The sequence below is a fragment of the Phasianus colchicus genome, chromosome 5 (genome assembly GCF_987193195.1).
Source record: "Phasianus colchicus chromosome 5, bPhaCol1.hap1.1, whole genome shotgun sequence".
In the NCBI taxonomy this organism is placed as follows: Eukaryota; Metazoa; Chordata; class Aves; order Galliformes; family Phasianidae; genus Phasianus; species Phasianus colchicus.
This window is the reverse complement of record NC_143440.1, coordinates 55,833,400-55,850,221: the sequence shown is the minus strand read 5'-3', so window position 1 is coordinate 55,850,221 and position 16,822 is coordinate 55,833,400. Positions and strand designations below refer to the sequence as shown.

Here is a 16,822-nt window from a genome sequence, read left to right as displayed (position 1 = left end):
TGCAAATAGTTTATGTATATCTCAATTCAGGCAGATGAGAACTATTAATTTCAGAGGAATTGTTCACATGCTTGCAGTTACACGCTACAATAATCTGGAAAGGACAGCTGGAGGCTGGCAAAATTGACCTATAACAGTTTTCAAGTTTTATTTTATATGACCAAGAAAGCTCTTCTAACTTTTGGAGAAATAAATTAGTATGCTCTCTTTTCCAGTACTTAAGAATTTGCACTGACTCAATTTCTGATTTCTTCTTGAATAAGGACAGGCAAGAATCTTTAAGTTCTGAAACACAAGCTGCAGAGATTGTCTTTAAATAAAGCTTAAGTCTGCTTACCCCCAAAATTGTCAGAGGATTTACATTACTTCAGTACGGGATTTTAATAGGAGACACATTTCAAGGACAAGGTGTGAATAAACCTGAAGTCTGGAATGCTGGAGAAACCCAGCAGCCTGAGATGTGCATCATCCTTCCCACTGGGCTCTGGTGTCACTTGTACTATTGACCTCCATCAGAAAGAAACCCCATAAATGTAAATGTCTTTTTTGGTAACGTTTCCCAAGTTTTACACTGGATACCCATCACTTTGTCTTTTCGTTCTCTCTGAAGAATACAGACTAACAAGCCTCCAAAAAAAGTTACTACGCTTCTGACTCAAATCGCTCAGAGGAATTCCTTTGCTGTATTTAGAATTTCCAGTACATAGAAATGCATTAAACGTTATTAGGGATTCAGATTCAAACGGATGCAATAGTTTTTAAGAACTTACAACATGAATATTAAGGTAGACCGATGCATGCCCTGCTACCCTACGGTACACAGTTGCACATTATAATACTGTTGGATGTAAATCCTATGAAGCACGCTCCGTCTATTCAACAGTGTTCAGTGGTCGAAAGCGGTCAGTAGGGCCCGGGCAGGTGGGGGACACAGGGACAGCAACCTGCGCGGGCTGGGGGGGGGGTCACTTTTTTCTTCACTTTGGGATCCTGCCAGTAAGCCACGGCTAGACAGGGCCCTCACGTCTCATTTTACAGCGGGACGACAGCACTTATGGCCGACAGACACACGGTGCCGCCGACGGAGCTTCGCCCGCAGCGCCGCGCGGCCGCTTCCCTCAGGCGGCAAAATGGCGGCGGCGGCTGTGAGGGGACGGGGCGCCGCCGCGAGGCCGCAGCGCGGCCGTTATCCAAAGCCTCCTCCTGCTGCTCTTCCCGCCCTGCCGGCGGGGAGGAGCGCCGGGCCGCGGCCTACGCCGTTCACGCCCCCTCAGGGAAGCGGTGGGGCCGGTGTGCGGGGCAGCGCTCCGCCGTCCTCCTCCTCCTCCTCCTCCCGCCGCAGGCTCGGCCCCGTTCCACTTCTCCCCGAGCTGCTCGGAGCCCGGGCCTGAGGTAGGTGCCGCCGTGGTGCTCGGAGGAGCTGATCTGATCTGCGGGCTCCGTGGCTCAGCCGGGGCCTGATGGCACTGGGGAGAAACCTCCCCACCAGCGGCACGGTGCCGGAGCTGTCTGCCACAGAGCTGCGGCTTTTCCCGCGGGAATACGGGGATTTTAGCACGGGGTGGTGGCGTCCCGTGCGCCGTTCCTCTGAGGGCTCCGTGCGGACACGGAGGGGAGAGTGGGCTAGACGGCGTGGAGCGGTCTGATGGAGTTACAGCCCTCCTGTCACCGCTGTGACGGTGTCCATGTCGCCGGGGGTGAGCAGCTGTTGTCCCGCGGGCTGTTTGGGTAACCAGGAGGGTTGTCAGCGCTGGGCCAGGCCTGTATGTTAGGAATGCGTGCTGGAGCCAGGTCCTGTAAACACTCGGTGCTGTGCGGAGCCCCGTTGCTAAGGGCTCTGTGCAGAAATTATGAGACACGCGTGAGCGCCTCGTGGGAGTCCAGAGGTGTTACCTGACTGCTGGACTGCCGATGGTGTCGTTTCCATGTTTCTTCAGCTTAAGTCTTGGGCTTTATAAATAAACTCGCTTCCTTTTCTGGCTCCTCTTAGGTTTTTGGAGGATGGCCAAGTGGAACTATATTGTTTGTGTGTGTAGATCCCACGTCTCGCACAAAGATGTCTTATTGTTGACACAGAAACCGTAAGAGGGATGTTTTGTTAGTTTGGTTGGCGACACAAACCAACACAACGCAAACGAAGGCCTTCTTACACACAAGTAGCTCTTTTTACAGAGAGCCGAACGTCACGGCTGCCAAAGATCTGCTTCTAAAGGAAGACGGTGCACCTTTTGGTTCTATATTTGCTATATTTGGTTCTATATTTGACAGAAGCTCATCTTCTGTCCTTTGGCTACATATAAATCTGCTGCACCTAACTTTGGGAGCAACTTACTTTTGTGTATGCAAATCATTTAAGCAGTATTCTTATAAAAGAGGTTGGCTGAACTGTAAACTTTTAAAATTACATTTAAAAATTGTTTTTAATTGGGTGTGTCGCTGTTACATTTTTTAAATCCTTGAGCTGACTGCACTGAGTTCCTCTCCCCATTGTCAACACGTGTCTTTTCCATTATGACTGACTTCTGCCTTCTCCTTTCCTCTAGCTTGGAATTTTTGCAGTTCAGAACTAAAAATAATCCACAGTGTTGGTGGAGAGTGGTTGAAGAAAGCTGCAGGGCCCCGTGTTTCACTGGGGTGTGTGTTGGGGTAGTGTTCCCTGAAAGCAAGCTTCTGGTTGAGCTAATGCATAGAAATGGCCTTTAGAATCTCTCATTTGCACTGCTGCTTAGTCTGAGAATGAGGAGTAGCTGCCTCTGCCATTAGTATGTGATTATATGTAAGGAGTGAAGCGGGCTTGAATGCACCTAAAAGGATTTGGTACTGTAGAAGGAAGGGATTGCAGTAGGTGGGAACTCCATAGTGGTCAATGTATTTCACTGTATCAACAGTGATGTCTAGTAGGCATTCATCAGGTTGTTCACGTCCAGTGGAAGGAAGGCAGAATTTCAATACTTGCACATCTCCAAGGCAATCCAGCATCTCTTAAGAAGCATTCCTATTAATGAATTAGTTCTACACTGCGTGCTTTGTGCTGCTCTTGGGAGGAGTAGGAATGCTGTTCTAGCCCGTGTCTTACCTGAAGTTTTGTACATGTTAGCATCTCCCAAGAACATCTGTGGATTTTCACCTTTGTGACCAGTTGTTTAAGATTATATTTGAATATTGAAGTTACCATTATTATCTCTCAATGAGTATTTGTGAGTGGCTCTTATATGATGATCCACTGTAAAGGTTTAGACGCGTTTTAAGTTCTTTACCATGAGAGTGGTGAGGTGCTGGAACAGCCCAGAGAGGCTGTGGATGCCCCATCCCTGGAGGTGTTCAAGGGCAGGTTGGATGGGGCCGAGGGCAGCCTGGTCTGGTATTAAATGTAGAACTTGGTGGCCCTGCGTGTGGCAGGGAGGTTGGAGCTTAGTGATTCTTGAAGTCCCTTCCAACCCGAGCCATTCTGTGATTGTTTTCTCCTTCTTTCAGCTTTCCCCACTGCCAGGAGGACGATGTGAGTTGTGCACAATCAGCGCATGGATAACTATTGGTGTTTATTTCCTTTATATGTTTTAGGAGGCAGAAAGCTACGTTGGGAAGACACTAAAGATGCTGATGTTATAAAAAAAAGTAGGCTTTACTAATTTTTTACAGTTTATTTCATAATGCTTTGATTTTTGTTGGGACGTCAGGTGTGACTGTATGCTTGATGATTTGCCCAAATCAATGACTCTTCAGTTTGTCCATGGAGATTTCTAACAGGATTAATAGAAGTTGGAGTTCTATAGCAAGATGTGTTTGGAATTAGCCCAGGTGAAAAAGAAATCCTTTTTAGGCAGACACTGTGGTGTGGAGATGAGTGGTTTTCTCATTTCCCAGTAGCAGGTTAGATCATCTGCTGCCTAAATCTTTGGATCGTTAACATATTCTTTAATTTAAAAAATGGTCTTACTGACATTCTTGGTGTTTGCTTATTATTTGTATTCTAGTAGCAAAATCTCCGAATGCATTAGGACAATTTCTGGTACTAACACGTCAAAATTTGACTAGAATTTGCTACGTGAGAATAGGACAGAACAACTCCCTGTCTCACTTTTGAGTAAGATTCAGTAATGTTTCCTTCTTCTTCTTTCTGCTCTCTTACAGGAAAAATGATACTCATCCAGCATTCCTGAGTAATAAGAATGGGTCCAGATGTACCGCTGCTCAATGATTACAAGCAGGAGTTCTTCTTGAAGCGCTTTCCGCAGACTGTGCTGGGAGGTCCCCGGTTTAAACTGGGCTATTGTGCCCCTCCTTACGTATATGTGAATCAGATCATTCTTTTCTTGATGCCATGGGTTTTGGGAGGAGTAGGAACGCTTCTGTACCAATTAGACATTATGAAAGACTATTATACTGCAGCACTTTCAGGAGGACTGATGTTTGTCACTGCGCTTATTCTTCAGATGGCAAATCTATATGCAAAACAGAAAACAGTGACAGTAGAAAGAATGCAAATCCAGAATGCTCTAACAGATGAAGATGAGTTTGAATTTTCCAGCTGCATAGGTTCAGAGACAGTAAAATTTATTATTCCTGGCAAGAAGTACATAATCAACACTGTATTCCATTCACTTCTGGCAGGGGTATTGTGCGGGCTGGGAACTTGGTATTTGCTGCCAAACAGAATAACCTTGCTGTATAACAACATTGGAGGAACTGTTATGATCTTTGTGTTTGGATGGGTGACTGTATGTATAGCAGAGTATTCGTTAATAGTAAATACAGCTACTGAGACAGCTACTTTTCAAGCACTGGATACTTACGAAATCAACGCTCTGATGAGACCTTTCTATATTTTTGTTTTTATTGCAGTGGATCTTGCACACAGGTAAACCTAATGCAGCATTTTGCTAATTAAAGCAGCAGTAATTTTATATGTATTTTTATAAGAAAGGTGAAACTTTTTCTGAGGGAAATTAATCAATTGGATGTCCAAAAGAAGGCAGAGAAATGTATGTCAGATACTGATGCTTTACATTGTGTATAAAAGGTTGTTCTTAAATTGGTATATTTTGTCACTGAGCAGCTTCTAAGTTAGGAACAGTTAAAACTGTCTTCTGCAGTGTCAGTTTGCTTTTAGCTGTACTTTACAGTCTTTCTCCTTGTCAAGCAATAGTGATATCACTTAGAAAATGTGTTCATGTGACAGAGGTACTTCAAATGCATTATTAAAAAAAAAGCATGTTTGGTTTTGATTTGATTAGTTTTGCACTTGAAGATATAATTTACCCTAGTTGCTTTTTCAGTTATAATGTGATAATTACACAAACGGTCTTGGCCCCCAAATAGTTCCCTATAAACTCATGAACAGAAAATTCAGACGTTCTTTAAATTCCTGAAAACATTCCTTTGAGGCACGCGTATTTATTTACTAGGAAGCAGAGGGAAATCCAGTACCCTAGCAGTCCACCTGTAAGTCAGTGTGCCTGCTGATGAGCTGTATATGGCTTAGAATTTATGCCGACTTCTAATACTGATCTTTGTGTTGTTACAGAAAGTTTTAAATACTTTCATGTACAAAATTGCATGATTAGAATTTTAAAAGATAGCGGTTGAGGCCTTGATTGAATAGATCATGTTTATGCTTCTGGATCGACTGTACTAATTCAGCAAAAAGCCTTCCCACACGTCAGCTATATTTTCCTTTCAAAAAGTCAAATGCATTTCTTCTTTCCAGGTTTGCTGTCAACGCACCCATTCTAGAGCAGGCAAACCAGATTTTGCACGTCGTATTTCTTTGTCTGCCGTTCTTGTGGGCAATGGGAATTCTGCCCCCGCTTGACGCACTTTTTCTATGGGGAATGGAACAACTGTTGGAGTTTGGACTAGGAGGTTCACCTATGTCAAGTAACACAAAGTAAATTTTGTTTATACAATGATAAAATATAGCAATATTGTTTATAACCTTTTTCTTTTCAAGCAAATCTTTTTTATTTTCTCCTTCACAGGTTGTTAGTAATGTTTCTCATTTCTGCTGGAACAGCAATAGCATCGTATTTCATTCCCAGCACTCTCGGTGTGATCCTCTTCATGACTGGATTTGGGTTCATACTGAGTCTTAACCTAAGCGAGATTGGTTTTGCCTTCAAACGCACCATGAGCAGCCGTTTAGCCTCCAGCAAATCTAAAGATATGCATAGTGGTCTTAGAATACAGCTTGGGTGGAGGGAGTTGATTTTTTATTTGACTGTACTGACACTTGCTCTCACAGAAGCTAGCCTGCTGCATCAGTTTGCAGGCTTTTCATCGTTTTCCAAGGCCAGTCCCCAGGCTGTAGTGAGTTACATTCTGCTGGTATTACTTGTAACTGTGTGGATTCTTAGAGAGATTCAGAGAGTGTACTTGTTTGGAACCTTCCGAAACCCCTTTTATCCCAAGGATATCAGGACTGTGACTGTATTCATGGAGAAGCAAAGAAGGCTAATGAAAGTTGGTGTTGTCAGGAGGATTTTACTAACACTAGGTAGGAATACACACTATCTGTTGTTTGTTAGATGATGATTATAGGAAGATTGAAACAACGCTAGAATTACTGTATGTGCAAGACTGTGAATGAACTAAGAAAAACCAAGTAGCTGGAATTATTTGTTGTTCTTTGCTGTTCTTTGTGCATTGAAGAAATATGGGCTCCAAATATTTGAAAGTGATTACCAGTCTATTTTTTTTTTAAGGGATATACTTTAAAATTTGAGATTATTAAAACTCCAGCTCAAGAAGTAAGGCCTCCTAAAGGATTTTAGTTAAAACATCGGTATTCACTTTAAAAAAAAAAAAAAAAAAAAAGGCTTTTTAAAAAAGGAATCTGTGGAATCTAAAGTGATTTGAGAGTCTTCAGGTTTACTGAATTTGCTAGCAAACAGAACAGTCCCCTTTCTGGTGGGGATAGGGACAAATTTGTTTACTTTGAGGGAACCAAAATTTGACCTAAATTCATTCAATTTCATAAGAAGTTCCAGTTTGGGGAAGTGGACTGAGCTACAAATATTCCTTTCTCCTCAGGGAAACAAACAAAGCAATAATGAGTGAAAAGCAAGCGCTGACATAAATGTTTGCATTACCATTAGTGCAGACGTGTTGTTTGATGTCTTGGAAGTGTAATACAAAATGGAGCTTGCCATAATGAAAGAAGGAATTCTCTTTTTACACTAAGACTTTATTCTGCAATAATACTGCTTACCACTGTAAACTTTGTTTTTTGAAAGGAAATCAATTATTCTTTTGTTTCCATTTCAGTGTCTCCATTTGCTATGATAGCATTCCTGTCACTAGACCGGTCACTGCAAAACCTTCATTCTGTCTCTGTTTCCATTGGATTCACAAGAATATTTAGGATGGTAATTTGAAGTTTAATTATCTTAGCCTAAGAAATTCTCTTTAGCGTTATTTAAGTATTAAGATGACTTGGCAGAAATATTCCAGGTCAAGAAAGCAGAGAAAAATTAAGCATATTTTTAAAATGTATTTTTAATGTATCTTTATTTTAGGTATGGCAGAATACAGAAAATGCCCTAGTGGACATTGTGGTTGTGTCAATAGTGCAAATGTTGGTGTTCAATCCAGACCTGTGGTGGAACAAGAGCCTTGATACAGGAATCAGACTATTGCTGGTAATTGTCATAATGTATATTTTAGCATTTAGTTGTACTCTAAACTCTATTTCCTAGCCCTCCCCTATTAGAGATGGTCAGGGTTCAGGAGCTACCAGATACTAAAAAGCTATGTACTAAGACATGCGTTCCAATAGAAGTCAATGATAATCACTCTTCATTTTCTTAAAATTATTCTAAATAAGGCAGTTCTAGCAGTGCTGTGATAGAAAATATAGATTAACATACTCATGTTATATGTATCTTGCAGGTTGGTATCCTACGGGATCGACTGCTTCAGTTTGCCTCAAAGTTGCAATTTGCCATAGCCATTCTTTTGACATCATGGACAGAGAAAAAACAACGTCGTAAATCTGCTGCCACCTTAATCATGTTGAACGTGGTTTTCTTCCCAATCCTGCTGATCTTCATTGCCATTTCTGCGCTCCTTTCTTCTCCACTGCTGCCTCTCTTCACCCTACCAGTATTTCTGATTGGGTTTCCTAGGCCGATCCGAAGCTGGCCAGGACCAGTGGGTGCTACAGCATGTGTTTGCTCTGACACAGTGTACTACCAGCAGATGGTTCCAAGCCTGGCTCTTGCTCTGCAGTCTGCATTAGCAGCTGGTAGCCTAGGTAGGTATGACAGCCAGACCATGATGGAATATAATTAATACTTTGAGAAATGTGATTTTGCTGGAACACGGCAGAATCAGCATCTGGTTGATAATACTTTTCAATTGCTTAGGTTAAATCTGATAACCAGACATTTTTCATTTGAGGAAAAAGTGATTACCTCCCATCTTTCTCATGCCACTCTATTTTTAGGTTCTCTTAAGGAAATACTCCTCTTTGTTGTCTTTAAAATAAGCAAATAAGCAGAAACAAAGGGGGCAGCGAAGCAGTATCAGTCTTGATCTTTCTGTACTGAACAAAAAAGATGGCATGACTTCATCCCACCTGTATAGAGACAGTGAATTGAGGACTTCTCATGAGAAGGAGAGAAGGAGGTGTCAAACTGTTCTTTGTGTTTGTGTATGTGCATGCCTTTCTCTTCATCCATTCCAGTATCTGGGGACTAGAAGGTGATTCTACTAATTTGGTTATGTTATAAGGTAGGATGAATATGGATGGAATGTCCATAAGATATATGGTATCACCTAACTAGCATTAGCAGTTGAGACCAGAACCAGTTGATGAGACTTAATGTCATATCTTACAGGGTTGTAACAACACTTCTCATCTTAAAGCCTAAGATGAACGCGATGCTGGGTATTTTACAGGTTTATATAAATAAAAGGGAAGAAATGCTGCTGTTTTTCCCAGCTGGAGACAGAATAACTCAAAATTGCAAGCTCATTTTCTAGATGAGCAGTCTCTATATAGCATAAATAATCAAAAGCTCGTTGCCCTTTGACAAAAGACAAACGTTTTCAGAAGCCTGTTAGAAAATGGTTTACAACTAGAAAAGTTGGACTGATATTTAAAGAGGGTGGAAGTTAATCACTCTGTCGTGAAGACTGAATACAACTGCTTTACTAGGAAATAGTTGCTGCAGTTTTCATGCAGTTAGATATTAAAAAAAAAAAAAAGGAAGCTTTTTTCCTCTAAAGAAAAGAGACATTTAATTATCCAGTCCATCAGCCTCTGTGTGTGTATTATATGTTTCTCTATGGCCATTGTGACTTTGGTGGCATGTATACTTCAGGTTAAATAATTTAAAACACTAATCTTGATGGAAAAAGTGTCTTCTGTTTAATGGGAAAATCTGTGAATGAATGTCTTTAAGCAAGAAAAAATGTTGTGTTCTCAGATGAGTTAAAATATGAAAATGTTCCACTTTGTGTGTCTCTATTTTAATTTAAAGCTGTACTTTTTTCCATGTAAAGAAGTTTTAGTAGCTTTAACAGCTGGTAAGAAAAATGTTGAAGTCTTTGCAAAATGTTAGCAAGAAAATGCACTTCATTAGCTCACTGGGATAGAAAAGGTTACTTAAATTTTAACTGCAGCTTAATGGTTGGTTTCACTGATTCCATCTTACAACGTTCTAGAACTGAAATTCTCCATGGAAGTGAGTGATCACTTGGATGTGAGTGAGAGCAGAAGCAAGTCATAAATTGCTGCATCAGACTTCCTAAACAGCACCAATGTGTGAGGAGTTGACAGTGGTTGTAACTTAAATACATAATAACCCATTTGGTAGGATGTTTGGCATTGTGCCTTTTACTGAAATAGCTTAAAAGAGAGAAATAGTACGTGTGTGTTTGGGTATAAGCTGTGTAATTTTTACAGTCATCACCACATTGTGGGATTTTTGAGCATTAATGACTTTGATCTGTGATCTGATGTTGTTCAGAACTTAATTTTAAAATTTCAGTTCAGTTTTCGAGACATTTTTGGTGATGTCAAACTTACAACAGCTGATTTTTTTTTTTTTTTTTTTTTTTTGCTCCTGTTAAACCTCATGCAGTTGGTGATTGCCCAGCCCTCCACTTTGTCCAGATCCCTCTGCAAACCCTCTCTACCCTCAAGAGAATCAACAGCCACTCCTAACCTGAGCAGAATGATTTAAGCTCTGTATTTTGTATCCTGAATAATATCTTTTTAATCACTACAATACAGACAAATTAATTCAGGAACTAGTAGTATAGGTACTGACTTCCATTGAGGGAGAATTTTCTTGTTCCCTTAATTTTGTACTCCACAGTAAGCAGGGCCACTGAGATACCCATATGTTAGATGATGATTCTTCACAGTATTCCACAGTCTCAAGAATTTTATATCTCCATAATATATCTCCATTGATGGAAACTGTGCACTTGGAAATGCAGTTAAAGGTGATCTGCAATCACAGAAGACTATGACAGGAGTTAAGGGTGGGGTTACTTAACCCTGGTCCAGTGTGAATATTGTGGTCATGCAGTTCTGTAAGACTTTCACAATTTTTCACAGCTTTTTCAAAGACAGCAGCACAATTTCAAGATTACACTTTGCAGCTAATTCCTTTAAGGTCCTAGGGTACTAATTAGCCAGGTATAATTAATTTTTATGTTGATGTTTTGTGTATGCAATTGAGTTTCTTAGCTGGCATGTGGAAAAGGCTTTCACTGATAGAATGCTACAGTAACACAGCAGTTGGTTTGGGTTTTTTCTTTTTTTTTCTTGTTTAGGTCTCTCTCTACCTGGGTCACATTATTTGTGCCGTTTTCAGGATAGACTAATGTGGATATTGGTTCTGGAAAAAGGCTTCACTTACTGTGGTGTTAATATTAAGGTAATTGCATGCTTTACTTAACTTGTGATTTACTTTTGAATGTTTTAGAATCGTGTAGAGATTTTGCTGTATTACCGTCGAACAACATCACTAATTTACCTGCTGTTACTTACAGTCAATTTTTTAAGATGGGTGTTCCATCTGCATTAACTAGTCTTGCATCTGACATGCCAAGCAGGTGTAAACTTATTTATTTTCTGTCTTGTTATGTCTTTATTAGCTGATAGAGATTTGCATGAGGCAAATTCTTGGCTTCTTCTAGAGCCACTTATCTGTGCCTAACAGTGTAGTGAGTGTCGAGTTAGATTTATAGGCAGCTCCCCTCTGAAAAAACTCTGATAATGGAGCACATCTTCATTTGTTGGGAAAAATATTGTTATAAGAAAACAGAAGATATGGTCTGGTAAAGACTAAAACCAAATTGTTTTCATTTCTGCTGTAGGGACTGGAGCTGCAGGAAACATCTTGTCATGCTGCTGAAGCTCACAGGGTGGATGAGATTTTTGAAATGGCCTTTGAACATCAGGAGCACGCAAAGATGCTCTCTCTCAATCACCATTTTGGACACATTTTGACTCCTTGTACTGTTCTACCTGTGAGACTGTATTCTGATGCCAGAAATGTGTTATCTGGAATAATTGACTCCCATGAGAATTTAAAGCATCTAAAAGATGATTTCATTAAAGTGCTTGTATGGATGCTTGTCCAGTATTGTTATAAAAAATCAAAAGCATGGGAAACCCTGGGCAGTGCAGACAGGAACAAGAAAGGACCATTTGCAGGAAAGCAGCACAGTGGTGCAGTAGGAGCACCCAGGCCCCTGAGGGATGAAGAAAGCTTTAGCGTTGATACAGTTGAGGACTGGACTGATGATAGTGATGTTTTTGATCTCGAACCCAGGGGCAAAATGAGAGATAGAAAAGAACCTCGACATTTGGGAATGACACCAAAAGTGCACCTGTCTATTCCAGGATCTGTAGAAACACAAAGCCAAGATATCCTGCAGGAAATGTTGCCAGAAGATAAATTGCACAGGGCTGTTGTGCTTGGGCTTCCTGCTGTAGACAAAGGAAAACAGCAGGAAGTTTTACCTCGGGTTGAGTTTAGTTGCTCTTACTCAGAGCTATTGAGCATCCCTGAAGAATGGAGAACAGCCCCAGTGCCTCCTTCCAAAGTCCATGAAATGAGGCAGAAGTTTCCAGAAGAATGGTACCATTTCATTTTGAGTCAGCTGGACTTTTTTCACCTGAAAGACAAGCCTTCCAATTTACTTGATGACCTTATGAAAGATAAAGCTTTACAAGACTTATACGTCCACGGTGTATTGTCATGTTGTTTCGGTCTATTTGGACTGGATAACACAGTGCCTGCCCCGAGCCACGTGTTCAGAGCCTACACTGGTGGTATTCCTTGGTCTGTAGGCTTGGACTGGCTAACTGGCAAACCAGAGCTGTTCCAACTTACATTAAAAGCATTCAGGTAAATGCAGAATACTTTCTCAGATTTGAAAAATGACATAGGGAATACTGAACTTTGAAAGTTTGCAAAGATTAGTTCACTTTAAAACCATCTCATTTAAAGGTATTTGTACTTCTTTCTACATGAATACTGCCTGTGTCCCAAGGCCACAAAGCATGTGGTATGGAGTTTCCTTTATTCATTTCCTGCTTGCAGGTGCCTCCAACTCTTGAAATTCAACCCATTTTCATTGTCCACATCACCTGGGAGAATTGCAATGGAGTGAAATCTTTGGCAATTCCTATTAACAGACAGGGGTAACAGTGTTTGAAGTGAATGGAAGTTGTTTCAGCTAATGTGCTTTACGTCTGGGTGAGCTAAAAGCATATGCTCACTAGCTGCTAGTTACTCAGCTGTCAAGAAGTAACTGACAAAGTTAGTACTGCCTGAGAGGCTTTCTTCCTTCCCTCCTTTGCAGCAGTACTTACTGTATGTCTTTCTGTACCTTTCAGATACACTTTTAAACTCATGGTTGACAAAGCAAGCCTGGGTCCAGTTGAGAACTTCAAAGAGCTTGTTAACTATCTGGAAGAATATGAAAATGACTGGTACATTGGGCTGGTGTCAGATCTTGAGTGGCAGCAAGCAGTTCTCCAAGAAAAGCCATACCTGTTTTCTTTGGGGCATGATCGAAATATGGTAAGAATAATCATAGCGAGCAGTGTCAAAGCTTGGTTTTCTTTTTCACTGTTTTTTGCTTTGTCTGGTGTTTTGTGTGTGTTTTTTGGTTTTTCCTATTTTGTTTTGTTCCAAAAGATGAAGGCTGTGCCACCAAATTGTACTAGACAGGAGCTGACATCACCGTTGTTGAAAATAGCAAGGCATTGTTCTTCAGATGCTGTCATATTTGCTGGTTATGTTTCAGAATGGAAGAGTTGAATCAAGGAGACAAGTTGATGCACTTTGCCATTTTAGAGAGCCAGTGCTCATAGCATGAGAAGTTCCAGTGCTTCAGAGCCTCATTCAGTGCTTTGTAACTGAAGTGCTTGTGTGACTCCTTAGAGAAAATAATGAACGTTTTGATGTTTGTTTTTGAAGGGAATTTACACTGGGCGAGTCCTCACTCTCCAGGAACTGTTAGTACAAGTGGGAAAGCTTAATGATGAAGCTGTCCGAGGTCAGTGGGCAAATCTGTCCTGGGAGCTGCTGTATGCCACGAACGATGATGAAGAACGCTACAGCATCCAGGCACACCCAGTTCTTCTGAGAAACCTCACTGTGCAAGCTGCAGACCCACCTCTTGGCTACCCTGTTTATTCTTCTGAGCTTCTGCATCTGTCTTTGTTCTAGACTGTCTGTAGCACTTCTTTGTTATTATTTTCTCTTTTCCATTTGCCTGTTGGGAAAGATGCTTATGCTACATTTATACACTACAAGACTGAGAATTGCGCTGGGTGGCAGTGCCAAACCAGTGTATGTGATTTGCACAGAAGTGGTGCTAGCCAAAACCTTCAGCAGGCAGGAAGTTCTGTTTTCTTGCTGCTGGAACATTTGAGACACCATTGCCAGTGTGGCTGACAAGCCGGGAGATGCTGAAATTCTCTTCTCCAGGTTAGAGAAGAGCAGCATGATTCTGATCATTAACTGTGGTGTATTCTGATCTTTTTCTTTGTAATAGTTGGACAGGTGACTTGCACTGACAGGTTACAGCTCCCTGTAGAACCGTCAACCACAGAGTTGGTAACCAAAGTGTATATATGATTATTTATATGATTTCTTTTTTTTATTCTGGCCATTTTATATTGGACTGAGTTCAGTTTTAGTACTTGTGATAATATATGATTTTGGGTGATCTTCCTTAGTTGTAGTAAGTTATCAGCTGTGCTTTTGTGAAGTTGTAAGGGAGGATTTTTACCAAAGTACATGTTGTGGGGGCAAAGATATTCATATAAAAGAGTTTGCATTCTGACACATTAATAACCTGTATGGCCTGCTGATGAAAGTGGGCATGTATGGTTAGGGGACAGATAGAATTTAGGTCCAAATGCATTAATTTTATTTCCTTCTTCCAGTACCCAGCTATATATACTTAAACTATTGTATGTATCCTATGTCCTCATCACTAAGCAGTCTTCCACAAATGCAGTGAGTGCTCGATGACTGAGGGTGGAGCCCAGCTGTCTTTGGCAGATCTGTTATTATGGTTTTGTTTTGTTTTGTTACCTTAGCAGAGCTTAAGACAATTGGCAATTGTTTTATATTATTACAGGTCTGGGTCATCTCTCCAGTGATTACTTTATCCCGGTCATTACCACCAGTCATTAGCACATAAATGTATTTTCTCTGTAGATCTGTAGTTACAGTGTAGTTATTGCTGGTGTAGGTTGAGCAGGATTAAATACTTGTCTTTCTTCAAGCTGTAGAATCAATTTAAAGCACATCTGCTCTGTAGCTGGTATGGTGTTGGTTTAGAGAACCCTGTCCTGCATAACTTGGAGAATGTGTATTACTTCTGCTCCTCACCTTTAAGATGTTCTTCAGTTGGATAAAATTTGTCACGGGATTGTGTGCTATGTATGTGGATATTAACTGTGTGTTTTCACCAGTGAAGTATGCAAACCCTGTAATGGAATTCTGAAGTGGCTGTTCTGGTACCATCAAATACCAAAGTATAACTTCCGCAGTACAGTATGAAATTCCCACAGAGTATTCATGGAATCAGCTTTTAGACAGTGGTTGTTTGCTGTGCTGCAGGAGCATGAACAGCAAAGTGCTGATAACTACACAAATCCTTGCTTGCCCTGTACCTGGAAACACAGAGTTGTGGACACAGATCTGATGGGGGCTTTTATAGAGCACCTGCTTCAGCTCCCAGTCAAGGAGGACTATCCTGGCAGATGTTTTAAGTGGGATAAAACATTTCATACCAGTTGGAAAGGTTGGGATTGTTGTTTGTTTGTTTTTTTCTTGTCTAATTTAAACCTCCCTGCCTCAATGTACACCTCCAACTGACCTTCACAGAAAATTTAATTCTTTTGTTTTCTACTTTGTCTTCTATAAACTGAATAAACTAGTTGAGAAAAGACTGAAGAGAGCTGCGATCATTTTCTCTTGCTTTTCCTAGTTCTCTCCATCTGGTACCCAGCCTTCTTGAAAAGCATTGCTGGTAACTGGTGTTACTGGCCCCGGTTTTCCAGCAGAGATCTCGATTGGTACCAGATGGAGGAATAGAATTAGTTATGTGCAGAATTCCTGTTTACGGACAGACTCCAGTGTGCTGTGGCATCCTGTCCCCTGCTACTGCAGGCAGCATGTCCTGCAGCCCCTCATTCATGAATGTACTGAGTTAATTCATACATTCCAGTACATTGTGTGACAGCATGACACTGACTCTTCGTAATGATTTTCTGTAGCCCTCTTCAGAATCTAATTTTTGACAGAACCACTGGTTAAAGTCTCTTGGTCTGCACTAGAGATTGATGTGGCTCAGTGCCTCTGTTACGTGTGTTGTTTTCTGTGTGTTACTTGAACAGTCTCATTTGTTTTGGAGCATTTCCTTGATTTATGAGGAATTTCCAGCACTTTCAAGCCAGGTTTGTCTGCTGCTCTTAGAAGCACCTATGCTACTACTCATCTGTCTGAGGGAATGATTTGGGATGCAGTATCTGGTTGACCCCTGAGAACTGCTCTACCTTTGTAACCAGGTATGCATCAGCTATGTTGTAAATTGTTATTAACACCTGCTTGCTTTACAGATCGCAGTATTCATCACACAAAGGTAAGCATAAGGCACTGTGGCCTTGAAAAAGAATACTGAACAAGATCAGCTTTAATCTAACAAAAGTTCAGTGCTCATTAGAGGATTTTCACCCCTTCTGATCTAAGCAGGATTTTTTTAGCTCTCATACAAAAACATTAAGTCCCAGAGACAGCCTGTCTCATTTCTGTTACTATGAGGCAACAGGAATCAGCTTAATGGAGTGAAATGAACCTTCTGTTCTTCCAGAGCTGCATGAGACTTGCTTGTCATTTGATCAGTCATTTTTGTTCTAGACAGTAGATTCCTTCTGTATTAAAAGTCTTGTGAAAAATGTCACTTTTGACTCTGCTATGCTTAGGAAGTTTCAGCATTTTATAAATATATTACTCTTTTATTATTGCTCAATTATATATATGAAGTAGGATTATTATTATTTTTAACCTGGAGAGTGTGTGGCTTCAGGTACATCCAAACATTACTGAGGACTTCAGCAGCAAAAAGGTCACTAAGCTTGTAAACATAGGGAAATTACCACTACAGAAGTATTTCTAGTTAACAATTGAACTGAATGTTAATTCAACTGTAGAAGTTTTAAAACTGCAGTCCTCAGTTCTCCACCTCTGATGTTGGGATTTGCTTCTGCTTTGTATGAAGGTGCCTGCTTCTGGGAGGGCTGGGAGCTTTGTCTCATTTGTGGGTGTCTTGAGTCACCCAC

General features: G+C 40.9%; 1 protein-coding gene and 1 long non-coding RNA gene across 5 annotated transcripts in view; one reads left to right on the top strand and one right to left on the bottom strand.

Annotated features, from left to right (window-relative positions):
• LOC149917945 (uncharacterized) overlaps nt 1-856 on the bottom strand; it is a 34,957-nt gene extending 34,101 nt beyond the window's left edge. Inside the window, exon 1 of the long non-coding RNA XR_016467151.1 lies at nt 771-856. This is a non-coding gene — a long non-coding RNA (uncharacterized LOC149917945). The remainder of the gene's footprint in view (nt 1-770) is intronic.
• Nucleotides 857-1,147: 291 nt separating this feature from the next.
• PCNX4 (pecanex 4) lies at nt 1,148-16,687 on the top strand. Of its 4 annotated transcripts, XM_090141844.1 has the most exons (12): nt 1,148-1,392; nt 3,562-3,615; nt 4,132-4,858; nt 5,708-5,887; nt 5,979-6,493; nt 7,264-7,364; nt 7,515-7,637; nt 7,888-8,251; nt 10,786-10,889; nt 11,332-12,368; nt 12,860-13,046; nt 13,446-16,687. In XM_090141844.1, the coding sequence occupies exons 3-12, from the start codon at nt 4,170-4,172 to the stop codon at nt 13,695-13,697; spliced, it is 3,552 nt and encodes a 1,183-aa protein (XP_089997970.1). In that variant the 5' UTR covers nt 1,148-1,392; nt 3,562-3,615; nt 4,132-4,169; the 3' UTR covers nt 13,698-16,687. The 4 variants fall into 4 exon arrangements, with proteins under 4 accessions (XP_089997970.1, XP_031461197.2, XP_089997971.1 ...); XM_031605337.2 differs by lacking the exon at nt 3,562-3,615 and having other exon boundaries at nt 1,149-1,392; nt 13,446-16,686; XM_090141845.1 differs by lacking the exons at nt 1,148-1,392; nt 3,562-3,615 and adding an exon at nt 1,399-1,697.
• The last annotated feature ends 135 nt before the right edge of the window (nt 16,688-16,822 follow it).

Excerpts from the sequence above, each read along its gene's own strand:
- PCNX4 (XM_090141844.1), top strand. The coding sequence starts at position 4,170 with ATGGGTCCAGATGTACCGCTGCTCAATGATTACAAGCAGGAGTTCTTC. Across the intron at positions 7,365-7,514 it reads TCACAAGAATATTTAGGATG|GTATGGCAGAATACAGAAAA; the intron begins GTAATTTGAAGT and ends TCTTTATTTTAG. Across the intron at positions 7,638-7,887 it reads CAGGAATCAGACTATTGCTG|GTTGGTATCCTACGGGATCG; the intron begins GTAATTGTCATA and ends TGTATCTTGCAG.